At 36.7% G+C, this 27270-nt stretch overlaps 2 protein-coding genes across 3 annotated transcripts in view; one reads left to right on the top strand and one right to left on the bottom strand.

Moving 5' to 3' along the window:
• LOC108973816 (E3 ubiquitin-protein ligase TRIM9) overlaps positions 1-1197 on the top strand; it is a 235315-nt gene extending 234118 nt beyond the window's left edge. For both annotated transcript variants that reach the window (XM_018941308.1, XM_018941307.1), the window contains one exon: positions 471-1197. In XM_018941308.1, the coding sequence (XP_018796853.1) occupies positions 471-760 (290 nt within the window). In that variant the 3' untranslated portion in view covers positions 761-1197. The remainder of the gene's footprint in view (positions 1-470) is intronic.
• A 13792-nt stretch (positions 1198-14989) lies between these two features.
• LOC108973817 (lipase 1) lies at positions 14990-19519 on the bottom strand. Its single transcript, XM_018941309.1, has 5 exons — positions 19223-19519; positions 17151-17328; positions 16838-17052; positions 15536-15814; positions 14990-15464 (listed from the first exon to the last, which is right to left on the bottom strand). The coding sequence occupies exons 1-5, from the start codon at positions 19343-19345 to the stop codon at positions 15072-15074; spliced, it is 1188 nt and encodes a 395-aa protein (XP_018796854.1). The 5' UTR covers positions 19346-19519; the 3' UTR covers positions 14990-15071.
• Between the last annotated feature and the right edge of the window lie 7751 nt (positions 19520-27270).

The following is a 27270-nucleotide window of genomic DNA, read 5'->3' as shown; positions in this document are numbered from 1 at the left end:
GACGTATCTATCACAACATGACCGATCTGGTTGGTAGCTTAATGAATTTTACTACGCTGAAATCTGGTACTACAGATAACTACATTTCGGGCCGCGGTGAATCCGATCAGCCCGCCTGAATTTATTTCTGTTGCCATACAACATTGAGGATATATGCCTAAACTACAGCCATAGTGAAACTTGAACAGTACTCAGCCCATTTTCGATAGTAATAAGATTACGTCCAGTAATGGGAGGAACGCCACCGAAAACAGCTGTGACCGGAAAGAATTTGAGCTTTTTTTAATATAAGGGACTTTTATTATTGTCAACACAAAGCAATAGATTAGATTAGGTCGTGGAGTTTGAGCTTTCCACAAATTTGTTAAACTTTGGGAAAGAAAAATTGTCACAAAGTAATTACTACACATATTTTAATTTCTTCAATGTATTTATTTATTATTTTAATATTTCACTTATTTTCTTTGCAGGCAAAGACGAAAAATCCTTTGCTATGTACATTGACGGACAACGGTCATGGTTTCAGCATAATTCCGTGCACGAGCGACGTGTCGAGGGTGGTATAACCACTGGCAGCACCATTGGTGTACTACTTGATCTGGAACGACATACCTTGAGTTTTCTCGTCAATGAAATGCCACAAGGTTCAGTGGCATTCCGCGATCTCTACGGTGTCTTCTACCCGGCCGTGAGCATTAATCGCGGCGTGACACTGACCTTACACACCGCCATGGAGGCGCCGAAAATGGACTACTTCTGAGTAAGATTGAATAAGATGCGTTGCAATCAGAGAGAATGAACCGAAGTAACCGCAGTTAGGTGCGCTTCAACTGTGTTGTAAATACTTTAAAAACTAGCAATGCGTATACATACATACATACATACCTAGGCGTCTACTTACACGTTTTTAAATGTATTTATAGGTTTAATTAGCATATTAATTTTTATGTAATTCGATTTGTTAGTAAGTAGCATAAATGGGTCGCTGACACATATCTTAAGCATCTAAAATGAGGTGGTATTCAAAATCGCCACAATATTCCAATTATTAATTTTTACGAAAATTTTACATGTTAATCCACATTGGTACTAATAAGGTCAAAGTCTAAAGTTCGTACAAAATTCAGAAATTGCATATATACATATTTCTGGCCTAATAATGAAAATAGGAATATTTATCAACGAAAATGGTTTTATTATTTTTCAAAATATTCTCCATCAAGATTTATACACTTTTGCATGCGCTCAAAACAATTTTCGAAGCACTTTTTCCACTCCGATTGAGATACCTCCAAAACATGGTTTTTGAATGCTTCAACAGCATCTTCTGGCGACGAAAATCGTTGACCACGCACTATTTTCTTGATGTGTGGGAATAAAAAGAAGTCATTGGGTGCCAAGTCAGGGCTGTACGGCGGATGACTCATCAATTCGACGTTTTGGCCGGTCAAAAAGGCGCTGGTTTGAGCCGATGTGTGAGAGCTCGCATTATCATGGTGCAGAATGGTTCGTCTTCTCTTGTTCGTTTTTCGAATTTCTCCGAAGACTTCAGGCAAACAAATGTTGGTGTACGACTCAGAATTGACCGTCCTACGTTGCTCAAGCGAAACAGTCGCCACATGATCAGTTTTGCCGAAGAAACAAGCGACCATTTGCTTCGAAGTGCTTCTTCCACGAACAACTTTCGTTGGATTTGGGTCGTCTTGGAAGACCCACACGGTCGATTGCTGTTTTGTTTCGGGCGCATACGCATAAATCCGTCTTTTGAAGCACCGCGATCGTATTTTTTCAGCATTTCTTTACACCAATCCAGACGAGCCTTTTTTTTTTTTTTTTTGAGCGATTGTCAAATTGTGCGGCATCCAACGAGAACAAACCTTTTTTACGCCCAGGTGTTCATGTAATATCGAATGTATGCTGGTGGGAGAAATGCATAGGCATACCTCTATCTGAAGGTATGTTACATGACGGTCTTGTATTATCAGTTCACGTACGGCATCGATGTTTTCTGGCACAATGGCTGTTTTTGGACGACCTTCACGGAATTCGTCTTTGAGCGAGCATCGGCCACGATTGAATTCGTTGTACCAGTTTWTCACAGTGCTATAGGATGGTGCTTCATAGCCATACAAAGAGTTTAGTTCATCGATGCWCTCTTGTCGTGATAATCCACGTCGAAAGTTGTGAAAAATGATCGCACGAAAATGTTCACGAGTTAATTCCATTTTTTGGCCGAGATGAATTTTTTAATTCCTCGTAAATAAAACAATTCACGATTAAATGACAAAACGTTCTGAGTGATGTTATGCTGTCAAACTTTCCAATGGAAATGTCAGATTGCACCTGGCAACACTTAGTGTTGCCTTGGCCAGAAATATATATAGCAGCCTCCGTATTGCAGCAACAGACGATGGAAATAATAGAAAAAATTAAAGCAATAATCGGTTTAGGCATTTGAAAGTGATAATGCTTGAATGAACGTTGTAATATTAGAAGGCATTAACACATGTACAAACAAATAAATAATCTTAAAAATCTAAAGAAGTTCACCCAAAATTGGATTAAACACAAGTCACTGTTAAATAGCCAAAAATTAAAGATTCAAAAATATAAATATTAAATTGTTGCAATAGTTGAAAAAAACAGTAAAAAAACGCATGACTGCCAACGAAAATGAAATAATTGTTATATGAAATACATCGCAATCACAATCTCTCACCTTTTTAAGGGTTAGGTATAGTCAGAGACATGGAGAGTTTACTGATTTTTGTTTGCCAAAAGAAATTGTCTTATTCTAAAAAATTAAAAACTTGGCGCCTGTTACACGTGCAAAATTTATTGCGATAGGTGGATCGTGATCTATATTGATGATTGACGGATCACGGGTGAATGATACGGTATCAATCGCGTCGAGTTTTTAATTTTTTCACTACTTTTCACCATCGTACCCCGAATTTACATACAAAATTCTGTGGTTCGCAGACTCAATGTAGAACTTTCAACGCGCTATTTATGATGATCCGAATTTCAAAATATTTAAGAGGGTCATCTCATGTGACGGCCTGTTTTTTCGGGTTTGTATATGATTTTTGTTCGTAGGACCAGTAAATAGATAGAGCTTTAGAATTGATTTTAGATTTAGTCCAAGAGACCAAAATCGATATCGTCTTCATCCTACTCCGGCTACTCCTTTTTGGCTTCTTCCTTCTTATTATCATTTATTAAACTATATTTCGACAGTACATATGTATATAATTTAAAGCTCAAAATATGTTGTACAACAAGAGTTATAGCATTCAGAACACCCCGCCTCGAAAAAATGTATTCCACGGTTCCGAGGAAGGTTTTAATCTGTAAATCTAAATACATAGACTAATATCAAAGTAATATACCAAAAATACAGTTTTGAGTTAAACGCGTTTAATGTTTCAAGTCTGCTTAAGCAGCAGCCGAACAGATGCTACTTTCAATTGCTTCCTTCGATCAGTCACCAGTTTTCAATGTTTTCAAAAAGTTGTATAAATTTAATTGAAATATACTGATCAGTCGAACTGCTGCTAGCCACCTGCTCTCAAACTTTCCAGAGCTTCCGAGGACTAATTGTCCAATAACTTGTAAAGAATTTTACGGATTTACTTTTCAAATAATATTTTAAAGATAAGCACATGAAAATATTGGAATTTTTTGTTTGTTTAGAAAGTTCTGACTATTCCTAACTCTTTATTTACCGAAGCGAAATGTAAAATATGCCGCAATCACATCTGTCACCAATTAAACAACTTTTTTGCTTTAAGTATCAATACTCCATCGCCATTTAGGTTAGGTGTCTGGTAGGCCAATGAGCTACACATTGACCAGTTTGGGTTTATTTACTAGGTCCATGAGGTGTAGTCACAGTTTAAGATCTCTGCGCTTGACGTGAATTCAACTCTGTGGTATCAAGTGGATAGCTCCTCCAGTATAGTATACCGTGTGGACCGCAGACACTTACCGCGTAGTCTTGCCGATGCGGGATAAGTGCACAAGATTATGCTCCATTGTTTCCCTGGTATCTTACTCTGTCTGTGTCACCACCAGACAGTGATAAATTAATATTCCGATCATGTTCCTACAGTCTCTTCTATCGAGTGCTAATAGGAATTTTGTGCACTTCCGATCTACCGTTTTGCACATGACTTTTGCAGTTTTGCACCCAGGTAGCTCGTTCCATCGGGTTTTGATTATCTTTATCATGTCTCTGTCCAGATCTTTAAATAGACAATGCTTCCCATTGTTAATCACGTTTTCGAGTGTTAATTGTTGGCAATCCCGTCCACTATTTCATTGCCCTCGATGCCTATGTGGCATGGCACCCAGTAGAACTGAAGTTGATTACTTCTGGCTACTTTCCACAGCTGCCCTACTTCCCAAGACACTTCTGCCCGTTATGCGATACAAGATTACTGCATTGATTGCAGCGATCCTCTAAGCCGATTTCATTGACTTCCAGGTTGTGCCGAGCATCTGCCTACACTCATATAAAGCATTACTAGCATTTTTCACTCTTTCTTCCACATTGTGCTTCGACAACAGTTTATAGTCCAAAACTCCAACCCAACGTTCGAGGTGTGGTTCTTGAAAGAGGGTCAAGGGTTGCTATAACCTTTTAAATTTTTTACTTATTTTTTTGCAAAAGTCCAAAAACTGAAATATCATACTACCATATATACTACATCACTGGAGGCAACAGATTTCGGTATTGATTGATAGTTATTTGTGGAATAATAATTTTAATTTGTATTCATAACTTCAAAAAATTTTTGGTCTTCCCAACGGTTTCATTTAGTTTAATCACAACAGTAGCAATAGAATTTGGTTAAAGATTTTTTATTATGATTTTTTCAGCAATTAGTTTGTTTTAAATTGCTTCTAACTACTTTTTTTTCTTGATATACATATGCATATATTGAACTTGATTTCAGTTCACAGCCACTCATTTCAGAGTACAAAAGCAGCTGCTATAATATATTTAGGATTTAATGAATTACTAGACCTTAACCTGAAATTCGATACCAAAATATTTCTAAAAGCTACAGTCTACAATCTATATTCCAAAATCGCAGATTCTAAATGTTGAACTTATAAAATTAAATGCTTATAAAACATATATCTATATAAATACATACATATGGATTTAGTTGTAAAAATAAGAGCAAAATTAAAAACACATTTAAGGCAGAGAAAAGCGAAAATCTTTCCCTGCGCATGCCAGCTATACCACTTAAGCTTATACCAAAAATCTTACACTAGCGTAAACTTTTTTAGAGCTTAGATACTTATACCCTATAAGTGTATTGTATTATAAATGCTTTGACACAAATTAATACATAAAAGAAAAACCCAAAACCAAGAGACGAAAGCCAAAACACTTCGCCAAATCACGCGAACTAAATTTAATTTCTAATGATATAAAAGCGCTCTGTAAATAGTAGTTGTCATTTCAATGATGCGAGTAGCTACAAACTCTTCAAAAGCTTTCGAAAAAGCGGCAAAGCGATTGTACCATAAATGTTTCAAATGATGCCATGATAATAGACTGCACTTAAAAAAAATTTGCCATTAGTAAAATTGCGGGAAATTTCCAGCGGCACAGAAGAAAAAAATCTAAATACAAAAAATAGAATAAAAAATTAAATAAAAAACAAGAACAAAAAAACTAACAAACATATAAACATTAATTCATTTTTTTCACTTTATTTGCGTTTGAATCAAAGAAAAGCTTGTAAATTTTGCATAAATATTAATTGTTAGTGTAGCAAACCGTTTTCCATTATTGAAAAAATTACAAAAAAATAAATGGCATAAAATGAGTATATGTATGTATGTACATGTATACATAAATATACTTGCATGCATTTGTATTTAAAAACACACGTTTAACGTAAATATCTATATATACTATATATAAATATATATATATAATATAAAATAATATAAAATATATATATATACATTATAACCTAATACATAAATAAACGCATATATGTATGAATGTTTTAGCGATTAATCTATAAAATATTTTTTATTTTTAAATAAGCGTAAAACACTTAAACGTAATTGCAAAGTAAATAGTAATTTCGCATTAATCCCAATGTAATTAATTATTAATATTAAAGAAATATGTCAGATGATGAATTTAAAAGTAAAAAAAACCTAAACACACACCAGCCAAACCAAATGAAGTTGGCTAAAATGTTCATAAAAATAGCAATGTAATGATCAACAAATACCATAAATGATAATGAAATTTAATGGCTAATTATTAACAATCAATAAAAATACATATGTCACAAAGAAGCAACACTGGTTCGCATTTCATTTTACCAAGTATAATTTTTAGAGTGAGTAAGTCTACTAAGTCAGGATGATTTCTATAACTTATTTGTCTATAAGCTGTTGACGAATCGAACACACTAGACTAAGTGTTCACACTGACTGCCAGCACTGTCGAAGTTTGTAAAGGGTAATCCATTTCGAGGCTCCCTAGTTTCTAAAAGAAAAACACGGGAGCCTTGAAATGGATTGAATAGGCTCCCTAGTTTCTGAAAGAAAAACACAGAAACTCCAAATTTAATGAATAATGTTTATTATCATTGGAAGAAACTTTCTTTGGCATTTATTTTTTGAAGATTATCTCTTTCAAATGTTGGCCGTAACTACATCTCAGATGGTCCATCCGTAGCTGCGAACTTAGGAAAAAGTCTAACGATGTGACATCATACGATATTAGTAGCCAAACGACCGGCCAAAACGTAAAATTATCTGCTCACCGAAGTATTATCTCAATAAAACCATTGATTGATGCGATGGGTAGGAAGTGGCGCCGTCTTGTTGAAATCAAATGTCGGTGAATTTAGGAGCTTCAATTTCAGACATCAAATAGTCGGTTATCATGGCGCTATAACAGTTACCATTGACGGTTACGTTTTCATCGGCATAATTTTTTAAGAAATATGGACCGATGATTCCACCGGCCTACAAACCACATCAAACCGTTATTTTTTTTTCTGGATGAAATGACAGCTCTCGAATCTCTTCAGGTTGCTCTTCGTTACAACTACGACAATTTAGCTTCTTTACTTAGTCATTGAGCCAAAAATGGGACTCATCGCTGAACAACATTTGCCTTCAAATTCGTATCTCCTTATAACTTTCCAATAGCCCATATAGGGAAACGATGTCGCTTGAGAAGGTCGAGCGGCTTCATCAGTTCTTGCACAAGCTGTATTTGGTACGCTTTAACCTTAAGATCATATGTCAGTCCGAGTTGCTGCGAACGACGGCGGAACGGAACGAAACATTTTTTTACAGAATGTGAATTTGCATGATAAAGCTGAACGATTTATAAACATTTTTCAGACGTAAGTATTTCCATGATGAGAAAAAGGCTATAGAAATAAGCACCTACTTGGATCTATAACAGTAACGGAATTAAATTTCCGATCAGACCTCCTAGTCGAAACTATTACCAGTTGAGCTTGCATACTGGTGGTGACTGGTGACTGGTGACCAGAGGTTGGACCATTCCAATCATTACAGGCATTGAACAGCTTTCGCTATGTTTTACGTAAGTACCTGCAATATATGGCCTAAGTGCTTAAAAGAACATAGATCAAATAGTAGGAAATATCTTTATAATGAGTAAAGTAGGTGTTGGAGATAGCTCAGACTTTCGCCAGTATTTTAAAGTTTTTATGAAATACCAATAATTGCTTCCTACTTTAAAATTTGATGCTTCCGTATTGTTCAAGAAGATATATACTGAAACGTGCCAGCTTTACTGACTCAATTTGTGCTACAGCGATATCCGCAGTTAACTCAACATTGTTAGTAGCTGGAGAGTAAACTTCAGTATCTATCCTGCCAGTGCAGACAGTATCAATACATCATAACAGCGCTGAGTACCTTGATAACACACTAGACATTAAACCCCGGCGAAAAGATCTTATCAAGAAAATAAAGGCAGTGCTTGATATAAAATTTGGAAAGCTATACTACCTAATCGTCATTGAATTTATTCCTAAAACCGATTTGAGTTTATGGGACTAGCCAAGATAAAACAATAGGTACTAAGAAGTTTGGTAAGTGCTTCTGGTTAAGTTCGATTTGCTGATTTACAGCGTATTTTCACTAACTAAGCCTTAGACAGCATGTTAGGCAGGCTCATCGAAGCTTAATTGTTGCATTAGCAGTAAATTTAATGACAAAATTAAAGCACACAAGAAAAACGAGCACCGAAGCTAGTATACCCTTCATAGGTGCATTTCTTTAAGTAACTATGTGCCCAGTTTGTATGGAAGCTATGTGCTATAGTAATCCGATCTGCACAATTTTGTCGGAGATTATTTTATTACCTCAAGCAGTAATCCATGTCAAATTTCGTGAAGATACCACATCAAATGTGAAAGTTTTCCATATCAAAACTTGATTCCGATCGTTCAGTTTGTATGGCAGCTATATGCTATAGTTGTCCGATATAGGCAGTTCCGACAAATGAGCAGCTTCTTGAAGAGCAAATGACGTTTACAAAATTTCAAAACGATATTTTAAAAACTGAGGGACTAATTCGTATGTATACAGACAGATAGACGGACATGGCTAAATCAACTGAGCTCAACAGACTACATAGAAATTACGAAGCAAATTACCACTGATATTTCGATCAGTTATTTTCCTTTATGAATATCATCCGAGAGAACCGCTTAAAGGGAATGAATACACAAAACCCAAATCACAGAAATCACTGTGCATATAATATGTATGCTTTTGTTATTGAACAGAACATCCTTAATTTATTTGCGAAACCCGACCTTCGCAACCACTTTGATAGGCAAACAAGCACTCGACCGCAGGCCAACAATAGGCAAAGCGAAATCAACTAAAATTATACGGCTGCAAAGCAACCGTACACAATAACCTCCAGGTATTTCTAAACAAGTGACAGTGAAATCCATGTATTGTGAGTGTGTTTGTATGCTCACTTATATTCGCATTTGAGGTCGACCGAACTGCGTGATTGCAGAACCACCAGATAGATCATTATTATTTCTCAATTGATTTTGCTACGCTGGCAAAGGCTCGCCTAATCTCCAACTACCCGAAAACGACCAAACCAGCCCCCACACTACTCCCTCTAGCAGCACTTTGATGCGCCACTGCACAGCGTTGGATAAACATCAAAGCTTTTCAATTTAAATAATAAATTAAAACCACACCAGCAATTGTAGGAGCTCAAACAAAATAGAGTAAGTAAAACAAAGAAATTGCAAAAATAAAAAAAAAATAAAATCGTAAAAATTTATGTATGCACCTTTTCTACGTATGTATATCTACGGAAAATACATACAGACACATATAAGTAAAATAAATAAATTGCAAAGGCAAAAAGTCGACAGCATTGTAGCCGACATTGAAGAAGATGAAAACCGCAAATATCTGCGGTCAAAATGAATTTGCCGCCGAGGCCATGAAGTGTCGGTGATAGCCAATTGCCACTGCTGCCACTGACATGCTGGTAAATGGCCAAGCCGCTGGGAAGCTGGGAAGTGCGGTGGTGTCAGCGTTTGTTGACCGCTAACTACTCAGCCACTGATTGTTGAAATCAAAAGCCAATGAAGTTTATACTGCTGCAAATGGATAACTCGATATTAAATAAATAACTTGACTAATAAATATACACTTAGATACATATATACATTGTGACAAAGAAGTACCCGGAAATTGTAGAAAGTACGCAAAATAATTAATTATGCATCAATATTCATCAGATGTAATACACTTATGCCTAAGATTTTCCACACCACGAAACACTTTTTATAAGCACTTTTTGGGATAGCCTTCAGATCCTTCAGTGAATTTTGTTTTATCTATTCGATCGCCTGAAAATAAGTTCCACGAAGCGGCAATTTCAGTTTAGGGAGGTTGATCGATAATATTCATTGCGATTTTGGCTTTAAATTTGGTCACAATTATAGCTCAAAAGGACTGCTAATATAACGTCTATCCCACCCGTACAAATTCATAATGCAGCAAAATACCAATATCGAAAAACAATGAGCATTACCTCGGTTTTTCAGCGTCTTTTTTGTGGTTTTTTTTTGGTTTTGCCTCGTTTTTTTCTTCATTCCGATGAAAGTTGAAGAAGTTCAGCTTTATCGGGACGAGGCGAGCAAAACCGCGTTTCATAACCAAAATATCCACCAAAATCATTCCAACGCACTCGAGAGATATGTTGAGTTCTCTTGTCATCTTTCTAACACTTACCTGACGATTTACTAGCACCATATCCTTCACTTCCACTTTTTTAATAACTTCATCAGTTGAAGAGGTCGAAGGTCGTCCAGAAGGAGGCTTGTCTTCAATGATCTCTCGGCCGTTTTTGAAGGTTTTGTACTATTGGTTGTGTTTTTGATTAAACTGAATAAGCGTAAGGCTTTTCTCACATTCACAACCATTCCTCACAGGAAATATGTATGTTAGACTTTGAGACGATCCTTTGTTCGATATTTTTATTTTTATTTTATTTTTGCTTTATTTAAGAAGTTGCTGTAAATAAACTGGTTGACAGATTGTGCTCACTTTTGGATTAATAATTAAGTTCTACCGACCTACCAACTTAGCAACATACATTCTTTTGAAATATCATTTACCCGATTATTTTAGTTACAATTTCCGGGTGCTTTTTTGTCAGAATGTATATCATATAGGTATGTTTTTTAACTTATTACTCAGCTTATCCATTATATAAAGGGTATTTCTTTAGACATATGGTTTTCAGAAAGATGGCATCAACATCCTTCAACTCAGACGAAACTCGAAATCGTTATTAAACATGGATCTATAGCGTTCGCCGTTGACTGTAAAATTATAGACGTCTTCATTAATATAAAAAATATGAATTAATGATTCCCTCTGCCCAAGAGCACATCAAACAGTCACTTTTTAATGATGTAACGGCGTCCCCAATGGACCATAACAACAGATAACAACAGATTCAACCAAAGGTGAGTTTCATCGCTGAATCATTTTTTTGTGAAAATCGCGATCGGTGACCAACTCGTTTTGAGTCACTCCGTGCACGAGTTAGATTTTGTTAAACAGCAAACCAAGATACTTCCAAAAATTTTTTGATAAAGTGAATGGACACAGACTCATTCGAGTTTGCTTCGAGGATACGCATAATCCACCAAAGTAAATGTGGTACAAAACCGATCCATGTGTGCTCGAATTACGGGCTTTGTTGGGCGATTTTCACACGTTTAAAAAAACACCCATTATCATTCATTCCACGGACACCCAGGAAGCTACTGCTACTATTAAATAATAAATATTCCGAGAATTCAGATTAGATATGGAAAGATTTGTGAGTGCTAACCATTGTGGAAGCTTTTTTAGGAACCGCTTTGTTAATTAGAACCGAAAATAAAAAACTTCTTTTCATAATTAATGCCTAAATTTATTTATTTTCGCATTCGGAAAAAATATTAATTGAAAATACGCGAAGTCGACATCCATTGGATGAGTGAAAACCTATGTTCGTTACGGTTTTGTAGTTGTGATGTGTATACGAATCAAGTTCTTCTCTTCTTCTAACAACATGAACTTCAAGTAAATTTATTTTAATCCATTTTTAAGTGGCGAAGTCAGTCTGGGCTTTTCAAAGCAGCAATAAATATTTTGACATAAAATACACTTTCGATTTTAAAAATAATATTCCATTGATTGAACGGAAAAAAATAGCTTTCTCGTTCACTATACTACCAAATCGGCGAACCAAGATTCTTCGGCAAAGTCTTTGAATGGCAAAACCCAATGGTGGATGTTATTGTTGCTTTAGCGGTTATGTAGTCCGCACTTAGGTGGAAAGGTTCAGGGTTGTGATCGAAATCATCTAATGATAGGCCTGGGAAACGTACTATTTCGACGAGGTCCGATCTTGAACGGAGTTCGATGGACATGTAAAGATGTGGTGAAAGTCACGAGAGCACTCATTGCAAACAGTGTCATTGCTTAATCACCACCCGCTGCAGGTGGTGGTTTGACTCCCAGTACGTCACTCATTAGGAAAGACGATAGCTTCACTCTGAATGACGGTTAGTGCTTGCCTGAAGTTTGTTGCGTCCGAAGTCTGGTCTGATATGAAAGACCTCTTGATGCTCCCAGAAGGCCGCTCCGCTTCCAGCAGACGACTGCAAGAATGATTTCTACCTTTCCTTTGAGAAAAGTGTATTAAGTTCTTGGCCGAAAGAATGTGAGCCTCACTATGTAAGTGTTCAACAGAAACGTTTGGAATCATTCGGTTGCTTTCTGAATACATATGGGCACTATAGCTAATTATGATAATTTTTTTAAGCTTTGAATTTTTTAATTTTATAAATACGAGCATCGAAAGAAAGAAATTCGATTCCTTTTTCGTATCTCCCTGATTAAATTGACAAATTAGGGCTCTAGACTAACTTTACCTCTCAACGGTATGAACATGTTTTTAGTTAGTGGTATTCAATCGAGAAAAAATAATGTTTCTATTGGTCTCTTAAGGCACCTTTAATTGAATATGTACTTTAAATAATACTTCACTCAAACCCTTCCAAAAATAAACTATACCGAAAAAAATGTGGATTTGAGCCTGCAGCAGTTGGCGCATTTGTTTTCTTCCAAGCATAACACAATGCTACATCTGGAGCTTCTTTTTGTAGAATTTGAAGCTACGATTGGCCATCAATTCATTCGATTTCAGCCAAACAGTGACAGGCTGTCAAAGTGACGGTTGAAAGCCGGACAGTTGGTTGGAAGGTTTGGCGAACGACTCAATGGCGGCGACGTTAACATATAACTTAATTCGGCAACTGAGTCGTATAGGAAAGCGAATGGGAGGAGTATATTTGCGACACATATATACACGGAAACATATGAATTTCCATCCTCACACAGCTGCCACTGTCGCTTAGTACGTCCATGTATCAACACCCAACTCTTGTCAGCTTAAGTGGAATTCAATATTAAACCGCCACTATGCGATTTTGATGTATGAGTTTCGTGCTCCCAATTTTTCGACGAATTAAATTTTTCAAATGAGTATTATTTGTTAATTAAAGGACTCTTAATGTTTCGAAATCGTATGCAAAAGTTTCCAATAGCATTCAGTTTCTATTGAAATTTAGCAAAGGAAAAAAATCCAACTTTGCATTGCCACTATGCAATGCCACTTCAACATGCACGAACTCCAACGGCAAGTGGTGCTCGACGGAGCTATAAGTAGCACTTAATTTTTGCGCCCCCCCAAAGTTAGTTACACGCTGACAGTGACGTTTACAGTTAAGTAAGCAAACAGTGGCAAATAAGTAAGCAATCAGGCCATCAAGTCAAAGCCGAGCTAACAAACCCTAAATACATATTACCTGCCCTCGGTGTATGGCTGTGCGAGGAGTGAGGAGAAATTGCGAGAATTGTGTAAATACCAGTCATAAGTTGCAACATCCAGCCGCAAAACAGCTACACCCACCTCATCCCTGGGCACTTCTGTTTTAACAAAGCAAAGCCTCATTACATTAAATACTTGTCTCAAACCGAAAAGCGCAACCTTTGGCATAACAACAGCAACCACACGCGCCTTGAAATAAGCCATCAGGAAAGTAATTATTCAATTACGGAGATCTACACATATTTATATCTTCTATATATGTTTTTGGCTGGAGGTACATATATAGCAACAACATTAGCTTTTCTAGTTGATAGCATTTAATGTGCTCTGGCTTTCGGAAAGCTAACTTAGTACATCGACTTTATTTAAATGCTGCACACAGCAAACAACAACAAGGGTATGGTAAACATTCTGCTTCCTACAGCAAAATTAGGCTGCAATACTAAGCAACAACAAATACTCGGTAAATTCAGGTAAATACTACGTTAACTACTTTAAAGACGTGACTTCTTCGAAATATATGTATATGCATTTGCCATTAGATCGTTACTCAAGAATAGTGACTACGGTACTCTGTGTAAAACTTTTAAGCCGGAAAATATACGAGTTTTGCTTGAAAGGATTGTTTCTATGAGAGGACGTCACTGGAATTTAGTCTGTGCGTCTCTTGTGGTTATTTCTAATATTTTGTATTCAAAAAAAAAGAAAAAAATATCCGAAAATTATTTTAAAAATCCGTAAAATGAGACTGATCGAGCTAGCTTTAAAGATATCAAAGGAACATGTTGAAAGTACTGTTCAGTAGACATAGTCGACTCCGTCGTCAAGTACTGGCTTTCACCCCGGGGGATGAACGTCTAACCACAATCCGTATCCAAAAGCCGTTGTTGAGACATCGTCAAAACCGCCCAGTGACTTTTGTTAGGCCGAGGGTATCTTTAATCCATATTTCTTCAAAACAGAAGCTGGCCTTTGATTCCTAAAAATAACGGAGCTACATGCCAGCGCGTGATCTCGATTCACAAGCCTGTGACGTGATCTTTTTAGCCGCTGCACTATTTTTTGTAAATTTATGTAAAATCGTTTGTCTACGCAGATGAAGTCGAGACGATTGACGACTTGGAAGAAAATATTCAGCGCGTCATTGCTGACATACAGCTCGAGCCGCTGCAAAGAACTGTCGAAAATTTTCCTCTCAGTTGAAATTCATTCAAGTCTGGTCACTTGTCTGAAATCCGTTCTATAACAGAATTGCAAATCCTTATCATTATAATAAACTATACTACATAAAAATCATGTGTCTAAAAAACATCCTTTACTAAAACCCATAAAATTTTCGGGATAACAAAGTCAAAATATGTGACTTTTTAAAAAAAAATTTCTTATACTGGTCGCACAAGGAATCTAACTCAAGAAATGCACAATTGTAGTACGTAGCTTTAACTTGGAAACCATGGTGGCTGGTATCAACTATCGAGCAAATCTGCATGCGTAACATATGCATACTAAGTAAAACTTTCAAAAAATATCGCACACAAAAAGACTAATATAATATATTTCTACAATTCAACTTTCAAATGTACATTATATAATTTTGCGTTTGGTTAATTCGTTACTTGGATTCTGGTTCGTATTTCTTCACTAACTCTACCATATGTTTATGAGTCAATTCGCGTACATCCAAACCCCATATCATCGTCATATGATTCCACTTCTTATATGGATAAAGGTAATTTTCGACAACATTTGGTAGCTCTTTGGACAGATGCATCACATCTTTATAACCGCTAAGATTATCATTGGAGGTGTAATATAGCGCGACCGGCGCAGTGATGTTTTTGATGGGATAGTCTTTTGGCTGAGAACTATTGTAGCGTTTGAGATTTTCCGTTGGTCCGTAATCGTATTGACAGAAACGTCCAGAGTCGATAAGTTGCACGTAGTGTTTGAATTGTTTCAGATTGCAACCGCTTGGCAGATGGGACATGTAAACTGGCGCCATGGACTGAGGGTTGGAAAAAAGATAATAGTTTTTAATTTGTAACTTAGTTGAAACCTTCATAGTTTTTGACTCACCGCATTCCACATTTTAGAATGCTTTCCTAATAATTTATACATGTAATCAAAGCAAGTATCTTCGGTCATCTTGGAGCGGAAGCAAGCTTTCCACAGTTCAGTACGTGGCAGAAACTCGGTAATTGCGTTACCGGATACAGCTATAAAATTTCTCAAAATCGGCAGCAAAGGAGCATTTACATTTTTCATATAAGACACAGGTGCAAGTGCACTCATGATGGTAATCTTTTCATTATATTCAGGACGCATTGAAGTCATCACAAAGAAGGATGTGGTGCCCTTTTAAATGAATGTTTGCATATTTAGAGACAGATCGTTAAAGTAAGATTTGTATTAAAATACAAGAAAGTTAATTTTTTTGTCAGACCGGGTCAAAATTTACCAGTTTAATAGGCAGTTAGCGCATTCTAGGAAATCAAAACAGGATCACATTCAAACGGAATATGGCTACTTCTTTAATGTAGTATTATTTTTTCGATATTGCCTTCCCGTCCAGAGAAGAGTGACATAAGGTTGGGATGGACAGGGACACAAGGATAAGTATCTATCTGGATGTTTGCAAACTGGATTATTTTCAGGAAAATTAGATACCAGAATCGCCTTCCGATCGCCTGACCACTACAGTGTCTTACAAGCATAGATCAGAGCAACCCATATTAATCTCACCAAGAGAGTTTCCGTATTCTCACAACAAAAGAATATATTTATACGGGTATATACAGATAGCCAGCGGCTTTAAACTCACTAAAGTCTCTTAGGGTTTCATCGAAGGTAGTGAGAGAATGCCTCGACCTCTTAGTGGATCTAAAATCGGATAAACCTGCAATGGGTTCCAGGACATATTAATATTCCTGATAACTACGTAGCAGATGAACTAGCCAGGGCAAGCAACACTCCACAATTAGACTCTAAAGAAGAAGGAATTTATATACATATGGCTATATCTAGATATTTAATTGAAAATGTTACAAATATAACTGAGGCTCGGGGGAACCAATCCTTAACTTGCTAAACAAGCAGTCATGAATGACATAAGAATTTTACTAAGTAGTAGGGCTAACAGGTCACTGTGTGTTTGGTTGACATGCCAGCTGTCAGGTTAGGTATTTGTAGAAGCTGCATAAAGAAGGTAGAAGAATAGGAGACCATAAAATATCTTCTGTGAATGTAAAGCTTTATATATTAATAGAATCGCAACCGCCGGCGAGGGTTTTTCACGACGTTTCGTAAGTTGCACATAAAAAGTGGTTTGCTTATTTGATAGAAAAGAAAGAGAAGCCAATATTTTAACTAAAAACTTACCTGCGAATGACCGAAATATGCCAATTTTTCATAGCCCGTCTTATTCAAAACATAATCTATCGAGGCAGGCAAATCATAAAAGCCAATTTCATGCCAACTGAATCGCCAAAATGACTTATCGACATCCGGATTATACATTGTATGGTTGCGAGAATAGAAATTGCCACGTGCGTTGCCCATCCACACATCGTAACCCAGATCGTGCAGATAGTAACCTGAAAATATAAACGCGCAACAATAATAAAACGTATTTGTATAACATATGTTATATGATGTACTACATTAAAACTATGAATACGCTTATGGTACTTACCTAGTGCCGCCCACGGACCGCTTAGGAGCCAAGTAATTGAGCTATCTAAAAGGCCATGCATTAGAAAAACGGGACGCGCCTTCGGACGCGGCAAACGAAATAGGCGCAAAATATACTTGTCCTCGGTGGTGACAAAGTGACTTTCCAAAGGGTAGTGATACTTTCGTGTGAGTCCCAACTATGCATGGAAAGGAAAAATATAGACAAAATTAAGTTTTTAAGTAAAACGTAATACAGCAAAAACGCTAACTTCGGTTGAACCGAAACTATAATACCCGGTCAGTACATCTCCCGTAAAAACTATTCAAATCGGATTTTTATATCATACAGCTTTGTAGGACAGAGATTGTACCATTGTCTTTGACAATAATCTATGCTCAAATTCGTGAAGATATCTCTTCAAAAGAAAAAGTTTTTAATATAGGAACTTGATTCCGATAGTTCATAGTTTGTATGGCAGTTATGTGTAAAAGAGTCGAAACCAAAAGACCCACGCCAAAGCCGCTATTCGTGGTTTGGTGCATCATGCTTTTATGCCGGAAGAACAAAATGTCAATAAAGAGTTCTATTTGCCGTAACATCTGTCGAAAACATTTAAAATTGTGGAAAAACAGTTCGTGGTTTTTTACTTTTAATTTTGCTCATAAAAAATGTTCGAGGACTCGAAATGTCGTCGGAATATCTGGTGGGGATTACTTTAAAGGCGACAAAACAAGTATTGATGAGTAATTAAATATTTTGGGTTTTATTTACAATTTCCGGGTAGTTTTTCATCACCAGAGTATAAAAATCTCTCATCTGTTATAATGAAATTGATAGTTTCTTTCCGCTAATTCAAGTCACTATAAAAAATATGAGATTTGTAGTTTTTAATTAGCAACACTTTGGGATATCAATGAAATTCTTTATTCCTGTGAGAGTGCTTTCGATTCCATTATGTATCGAACTCGATTTCTTTTGCATGACCACCACGAGAACGCTTGCAGAAGTCTAGATGCTGAACCCAATTTTCGACGGTTTTCAAGCATAAATCGACCGATACTGCTACAATTGTCCGATATGTGTACGAAGTTTATTAATCGTCGCCGGTTTGTTGGCATAGATCATAGATATCACGTAGTCATCGATTGTGACATTCTCTGTGTCGCTTGCGGCGCCGTTCTGTTAGAACTACATACTTTCCAAGCCCATATCATCAAATTCGGACCAAAAATATTCCATTATCATTGAGCCGTAGTGATTCCCATTCACAGTAACGTGCCGGTCTTGCTCATCACGAAAGAAGTACGGCCCAATGACGCCAATACAATGGTGGCTCATGGAGTAGGTGAAGATTGCTGCCTGACCAAAATGCATATTTTGCTTATTGACGAAGCCATTCAGCCAGAAATGAGCCTCGTCGCTGAATAGTACTTCTTCATTGCTTCAGTTCTTGAGTCAATTTGATGTTGTAAGGATGTAGGCCAAGATCTTTTTGCAAAATTCGCCACAACGACGTCACAGAGATGCCCAACGCTTGACAACGTGGTGTGAAAGACTGATTTGAGTCTTCCAAAATTGATGCGCTGGCGGCAGCAACATTCTCGACACTACGGACACTTCTTTGTCTCATTGGCTCGGTCACATTTTGTACCGTGCCTATGCATTCGAATTTTTCCACTAGACGCTCAATTTTTGATCTGACAGGACGATTTTTAAGACCATAAATTGGACGTAGCGCTCTTAAAGTTGACTACACTGACTCCGAATTTCGGTAGTAAATTTTAATAGTTTCTACTTCTTAAAACTTACTGAAGAGAAATATCAAACGAGTGGGGAAAAAATATGGCGTCGTTTGCTGTCCCAATCGGTCTACCTTAGTAGCGTGCTTATGTAAAAAGCCGTTATATTGACTGCTCGGTATAGTTCGCAAATTATTATTTTTGCGAAATTATAATTTTTGCGAAGTTATTATTTTTGCGAAATTATTGATTTCTCTTTACATGACTCTTTACCACTAACATATTTTGTTAAGACAAAGCCACACAATTTTTTCAGCGATATACACAGAAAGTTTTTCGGGTTTTACTAACCATATCCAAAGCACTATCTTCTATCACTGATGCCGAATATTTCTCTTCCATATAACCGGCTATAGCGGCACCAAAGAAGCACATCAATTGTAGAGTGGAGCTAAGCGTAATTAAGCGAGACATATTGGTGGATTTTCGGTTTTAAAATCTTTGTTTTCGGGATATTAGAACAAACTTTTGAAATTATTTAATAACCCGTTATTGTATTTCTACACAATTGTACTTGCTTTCACGTTTTGCATTTTACGCTTGAAATATTTCAAAAATACGCGACAAATTTTCCGATGTTTTGAAGTATCGCCGTTGAAATCGAAAAACACTGTGAGGTCTACACTTGCACGCTGAGTGAAGTTCATCTAAATAATTACACACCTACATCACACTATATGTATGTAGCGATGTGGCTATATATTATTTATTGGTATTTAAATATATACATATGTATAACCATGACATATGCACAATATATGATTTAAAGCAGATTTTAGTACCGATATTTAAAGCTCGTTAACTCGTCGTTAGCTTTGACCATTAAAGTAATTAAAAATTAGTTTGACAAAAAATTAATTCAAGACTTTAATGATTGATTAATGATGTACATGTGTGCTGATATATATCTATAGAACAATAAGTTTAAATTTCGAACTTATTTTGGCACAATCAGTATCCCTTGCACTCAAATTTCTAAATCAGCTGTTAATTTACAAAATTACAACTTTTCAATAACAAACAATGCATTAAAAAAAGATCAATTAACATCTCTCAATCTTAATTAAATGCTTAAGTATTGCTTTTTAATTCCCAATAATGGATTGAAAAAAAGCAAGTAGGAAAGGGCTAAGTTCGGGTGAAATTTATATAGGATTTTGTATATTTTTTAATTAAAAGCATGAAGTTTTGCATTCATTATTTACAATTTCAGATACACAACTAAAGCGTGATTAATTTCGATTAAGAAAAGACATATAAACTTCAAATTTAATGGGGAGTATTTATTTATTATCATTCGAAAAACATTTCTTGGCCTTTTTTTGAAAATGGTCCATCTGTTGAGTACAATTTTCGATGACTCGTTCGAGTATTTCGTCTGGTAAGTGACTAATGACACGCGTGATGTTATGGTCCAAAGCGTGAATCGAAGCGGAATTGTCCGCATATACTTTAGTTGTTACATATCCCCACAGGAAAAAGTCTAACGATGTGATCTTGGTGGTCAATCGACCGGCGCAAAACGTAAAATCATCTCTTCACCGAAGATATATCTCAATAAATGCATTGATTTATGTGATGTGTAGGGAGTGGCGCCGTCGGTTTTGAGCATCAAATAGTCAGTTATGTATTATGGCGTGATAATGGTCTCCATAGCCATGCTCTATAATCTTCAGGTTTCTCTTCGTCTCAAATGCGGCAATTTCGCTTTATTACATATTTATTGAACCAGAAACGAGTCTCATCATTGAATAAAATTTGGCTCGAAACGACAGATTTTCTTGGAATTTTTGGGAATGTCGATCGGCTACAGTTCTTGCAGAGGCTGTATTTTATACGCCGAATCGACCTTCCGCGGTACAATCTCATTCGAATATTATACAATAATGAATGCTGGGTCTCAAGATGGGCGATGTTGTTCAGAATAGTACGCTCAGTAGGCCAATTATGTTGAACATAAATTGAGCGAAGCGCACCAAACACATTCTTTACAGAACGTGAATTTAATTATTAAAGTTGAACGATTTTTAAACGTTCTGCAATGCCGAATAAAACTAACGTGACAGCTTGACGCGACTTACGCATGATCTGTCAAATAAGGCTAATGAAAAAAGTACCTCTACTTAGATCACCCTACATTCGAATTATTGCGAGTAAAGTTTGGAGATTCCATTATTTCATGAAATTGTTACATTGAGTAGTCTCCAAGAAGTTATGATTTAATGCCGTTAGAGTGCAACTTTAGCAGTTAATATTGAAAGTGCTATTGAAGACATACGACTCAATTTATTGGTAAAAGTCCTTAAAAATTGTGTTCATCGAATTCGAAAGAAGTCATGGAGGCCATTTGAAGATGTTATATTCAGAACTTAATTGTATCGATTGTACTTCACATTAAATAAAAAAACATTTGAATTTCCAATGTAGTGGATTTTGTTTTGAAAATTTTATTCTTATTGGAAAATCATGTACATACATACACGTTTGCAAAGTGATCGCGTCATATTTAATTGATCCGATAAGGAAATAAATTTTATGCGCCGTGCATTTATTTGCATGTCCAACGAGTCCATAACGAGAGCTATGAATGAAGCAACTAGGTTAATATCAAAATTTCAAGTTTTTCATGCTTCATTGTATGCTATGTATGTATATGTGAATATTAAAATTTTTATTTTGTATTTATATTCGATTTTAACTTTTTGCAATGAAATTTTTTGAGAGGGCTCAGCTATAGCATTTTCGTTTTACCTTTGTTCGTTATATAGCGGTTTCATGTTTGATACAAATTTATCTGGAAACAAATAAAGATTGATCTATGTAGTTCAGGTGTAGTCGAACTTTCGAAGAAGTGTTCAGGAAAATATTGGGTATTTTTTGTTTAAAATTTCGTAATTGAATTTATAAGTAATGCAAATGAGGACTATTTTGAAGGCGACAATACTAATTTAGTCGAATGTAAAAAAAAATTTTTTTTTCAAAAAACAAAAATTGAGGAAACGATGTAAGCCGGAAAATAGGGTTTATCTGGTAATAGAAAAAGTTAAAAAAAAATTTATTGAACCAATCGTTACCATTCTTTAAAAACTTTGAAAATGGGCTCATTCTTCGTCGATACAGCGGTGTCAGCGCGATTTCCAAACATTGAAGGCGCCACAGAATCCAATCTCCAGAATTCCCTTGAGTGCCGAGGTACATGCTGCTTAGATCCCCTCTGTCGTCCAAATATGCTTGCTTTTCATTGGCCTTTTCAGGCCAATCACCTGTGATTACGTTATTTAATATGGGGGGTCACTTTCACACATTTTCAAATTTTCTGGCACACTTCCACTCGCCACAATTTCTGGTCATCAGTGAGCACTTTTGGGACCACCTTCGCGCACACCTTGCGCATGTTCAAGTGCTCCGCCACAATATCATGAACCACAGATTTGTTTAAATTTAACATCTGCGCAATGAAACGAAAACTAAGTCGACAGTCTGAGCTCAAAACTTTGTGCACACAAGTTACATTGTCGGTGTTTATCGAAATCGCAGGCACGATCTTCATCAGCGACCTTTTCCCGGCCCTGCAAAATAGACTGGTTCCTTCCTCTTCGGTATTACAAGCTTGTGTCGGCCCGACCCGAGAACACAAAACTTCGCCAGTTGCCTATACATGTACATTGTAAGCTCAGACAGATTGCTATGTCCACAGCTCTGAAATCGACAATAAAGTGATCTGTTTGTCTAGGGTCTTCTGCACTATTTGACATATCATGAAAATCTGGTCTATGGTGGATACTCTGGTCTAAAGCTACACTGATAAGGTCCAATCAGTTTATAATATGTATGAATTGTATTACTGGATTATATTTATAAGCCGGAATTTTAACTAAAAGCTCATGATCATGTGAATAGTTTACAAGTACATACATATTTCACTCGAAACATAAAAATAGCCATCAATACTTCGGATTATTACTTTCTAAAATGTATGCATATCTTTATATTTAACAAAGTATGTGCATTATGCTTGTTTCAAAATTCTCCAGCAATGCTGATGGAACTTCGCGATGTTTTACACACTTTTCAGAATTGATTCAAAAAATTCTGTTATTCATTTGCGATTCATCTGATGTTTACGAAATGCGAAGAGTGCATTCATATTTGCTTTGATCTCAATCGCTTCAATCATCAAAGCAACAGCGAAATCACAAGCATCGATATTCCAGCTAAGTGAGGGCTATATTTTACATACAAATGTATATATATAGATAAAACTGAAAATGAGATGATGCAATTCCGGTAAGCACCATTCACATTGATTGCTATTTAAATGTAGTTTATCTAAACACCTCTTATCTTATCTTAATTGCTGACAACGAGCACATTTAAGTTCACTTTAAATACTGATTTTGAACGATTTTTGGCACAAATTGCTACTTAATTTTAATACGATTTTAATGAAGTTGATTATTATGCACAATACTAACCAAAGTTCACATCCACAGACCTGCACGTAACAGGTCCCTTGAAAAGTCCCAATAATATTAAAACACATTTTTTGAAATTTTTTTTTATGGCGTCGGACCAAAACTGTGGGTCAATATATGGGATATACAATTAAAATTCAATAAAAAGCCTTTCTTGATATTAGCATCTCTGTGTATCAAAAATGATGAAAGGAGTCAATACTACCCTGAGCCCCTTTAAGCCTAATGTAAAAACGTTTTTAACTGGACATGAATTTCTCGGTCTTTGATTCTTGCAATTTGCAAGAGTATAACATTTTTGATTACATATGAGCTCTTCTCTCTCTGGTACGATTTGTCCTCCAATACAAAATAGGCCTCAGGTTCGGCGATTACATCTTCATTCGTCGTCAATTATCATTCTTTAGGGATATGAGAGCAGGAAGTAGTCGCAGTAGATCAGGAGAATACGTTGGATGCGGAAGCAGTTTGAAGCCACAGTTATGGATTTTTGCAAGCTGTTTCACTGAATTGTAACAGGATGCATTAGCTTAGTGAAACAGATCTTCGTTTTTCTCCAATTCTGACCGTACTTCAAATAGTCCATTAATGCTTTGTAATACTAGCTTGTAATGATCCTTCCATTTTTAAGGTAGTCAATAAGGGTAGGCAAATAAAATTATTCTATGTGCGCCCCAAAATATCGACACCAGCCAGCCGACTGTTGCGTTCATCCACGCTTTATAGCGAGTTCATCGTGTGCAGTGCTCTCGGATGAATGCCGGTTGGACTTCGGAGTGGAGTGGTACCTTGCCTCATCAATTGTCAAATATCGACGCCAAATCTCAGGTTTATTGCGCTCGAACATCTGCAAAAACCCTGCTCCGAATTATCAACTCATCGTTGTTTTTGGTAAAAAGTGAGCTTGCACGACACCCACTTTACACAGAGCTTTCTCATGCCCAAATATGTATCATATATTGTGACTGACATGCTGTACTAGGTCACTTAATATCTTTAGAGAGTCTGCTATCTCGAACAACTTCACTTTACGGTATTTTATCGAGTTTATGTGTCTCTTTGTGGCGTCCAGTAAGTTAACCGTCTTCGGTGCTCATATCCCCACGTAGCAATACTTGATATATTGATGTGAGTGTTCGGAAAATCATCATCAAGCCAAGTTTTTGCTTCAACTATATATTTCTCCTTCAAAAAGCTATATTTTATCAACATGCAAAATTCCTTTTTATACATTTTTGTCATAATAACAGCAAAAGTTGGTTCACATCCGACAGCTGTCAATATTATACAGGCGCCTTCTGAAGGCTAATAATTAATTATAACCTAATTGATTCTAGTAGCACTATCTACATATGTCTCAAGCCGGGTAATTTTCAAATGACCAAATTGATCGCGCATTATAGTATGAAGAATAATTATAAAGGATGATTCATTTCGAGGTTCCCTACTTTTACAAAGTAAAAACACATAAACTCCAAATTTAATGGAAAATTTTGTTATCATTCGAAAGAACATTTTTGCCATTAGTTTTTTGAAGATTATCTTCCGTTACATACACATAGCTAAGTACATTCTTAACAGAAATGTCAAACAATAGTGAACAAAAATAGCGTGATAGCTCGACACGTCTGACGCGCGAACTGTCCAAAAAGGCTCTTGAAAAGAGTACATCTACTTGAATCACACGTTATAAGCGGCCTAAGCCCTCAGTTTTTATCATGTCAATCTGAAACTCTACACCAGTCCTTTTTTCGATAAAAAGCCCCTATAGCATATAATTTTGAAAATAATTTTGTTTGCTATGGTATCTTCCCAAAATTTGACATAGGTTATTATTCTGGATAACTCTTCTATTTCCTAAAATATTATTATCTGTACAGACCACTATTGCATATAGATATTTTACCAAGTGACTGATTAAAATTTACGTCCTGGTACGGAAAACTTGAACTTGGGAAGGGTATTAGAGCCACGGTGCAGCCGAAGTTAACAGTTTTGCTTGTTCTTACTTACTTTCATTTGTTGATATTTTATTTTTGACTCTCAGAAGAATAAAAACAAACTTAAGAATATAGTCCCTGAGCGTGTTCATTGCGCGCACCAAGTGTTGACGCTTTTAATTTTAAATTGTGATGCCGGCAGCGCTATCACAAATTTTGTTACAGTCAAGCGGAGATGACTTCGCGGAGTCGCACGCTGAAGGTGTCGTTATGGTTGTTGAAGAATGCAAACGTGACAGCAGAAAGTGAGTAAAGACAAGAAATGCAATATAAAAACGAAATGATAAATAAAAACTGTACAATGGCAACTATTTACATTGTTGTTGTAAATGCGCGACTGCAGCCTCAAAGTGTGCTGTAATATTGCATACAACTTAAGTTGATAAGTTAGTAAGTATTGTTGTTGTATATATCTCCAACGGACGTGCGAATGCCATGGCGAAGGAACACTGAAACTTTATGATTTATGAAGTGGAAACTGACACAGGGAACACGCGACAACTCCCTTGCTTTAACAGTTGCTCCGTAAAGCCGCCAGTACGAGCAACAATGCTAAGCAGTCAGTGGTAGAAGGTCCCACAAACCGATTAAAGATGTACAAACTGTGAATAGGATTTTATTAAAATGCAGTGAGATAAATATTAAGTTGGGGAGAGATGTTTCGCCTTCTCATCTTAGCTCGCCTTCAAACGAATGTGTTTTGGCCACCCAGAGGATATTTGATCTAAGACCAGAAGAATCGTTAACGGCCACTCCCAAGTGAATGGCGCTCAGAAAACTTTCCTCACCCGCATGAACTTTTACACACGGCTCCATCTCAATTCTACAAGTCACTCATCATTCTCGTCCTGCTATATGGTGCAGAGGCATGACGATAACATCAGCTGATGAGTCGTTTTCGAGAGAAAGGTACTGCGGAAGATTCATGGTTCTTTACTCATTGGCAACGGTGAATAACGTAAACGGAACGATGAGCGCAGCGATTTAAGAGACAGCGGCTACGCTAGCTAGGTCATGTCGTCCGAATGGATGAAAACACTCCAGCTCTGAGAGTATTCAACGCAGTATCCGACGGGGGAAACATGGAAAGGGAAAACCTCCACTCCGTTCGAGAGATTAAGTGAAGAAGGACCTGACTGCATTTGGTATCTCGAATAGCGAAAGGAATACCGACTGGCATAACCGCGTAAGTGGTGTCTACGCCAATAAATAATTTTTCAAACATCCCTTTCTACTCGAGAAGTTGTTTAGTTGTCGGAATCGCCGATATCAGACCACTTTAACATAAATTGTTATTTTTGTTTGAAATATTTTGTATTTGTGAAGAACATTATTGTTTCGGTTCTTGTTTTCGTGTTTACATTGCATGTTTGTTTCTTCTTATTTATCATAAAACATTAAATAATAAAGTGAAGTACATAATTTAAGTGAGTGCCTCAACAAAAGCAATGCAAATTTAAAAAATGGAGCAATAAACTGAAATGCCACACAGCCACAATATGACAGCGTTAAGAACAGAGATACATACTAACATGGAGCGACCGCTTCACCGCTCATCCACATGCCATTGTCTGTTTGCACACATACATAGTGCACCAGCGGCCCTTCACTCCTTCGGGTGTGGATAGCCGCGAAACCACCTTTATTGGCAGCCGCAGAAAGGACATCTGCCGTTGACAGTGCGCGGTGCGGCACTCGAAACAATTCATTACGTAACAGTATTCGGCAGCCGTACCAAACCCGTTTAACACTCGTGGTGCTGCATTTGCATTTCCATATGATTATTGCACGGATGTTGGATTGTGTCGGTGCGCCAAGGGCGTCAACGAGGCAGTCTTAATGTTCCGTGATTGTTGTTGTCGCA

This window comes from Bactrocera latifrons, unplaced genomic scaffold (genome assembly GCF_001853355.1).
Source record: "Bactrocera latifrons isolate USDA-ARS-PBARC rearing strain unplaced genomic scaffold, ASM185335v1 scaffold_50, whole genome shotgun sequence".
In the NCBI taxonomy this organism is placed as follows: Eukaryota; Metazoa; Arthropoda; class Insecta; order Diptera; family Tephritidae; genus Bactrocera; species Bactrocera latifrons.
Note: the sequence above shows the minus strand (reverse complement) of the source record. Positions and strands in the feature narration are given on the sequence as shown.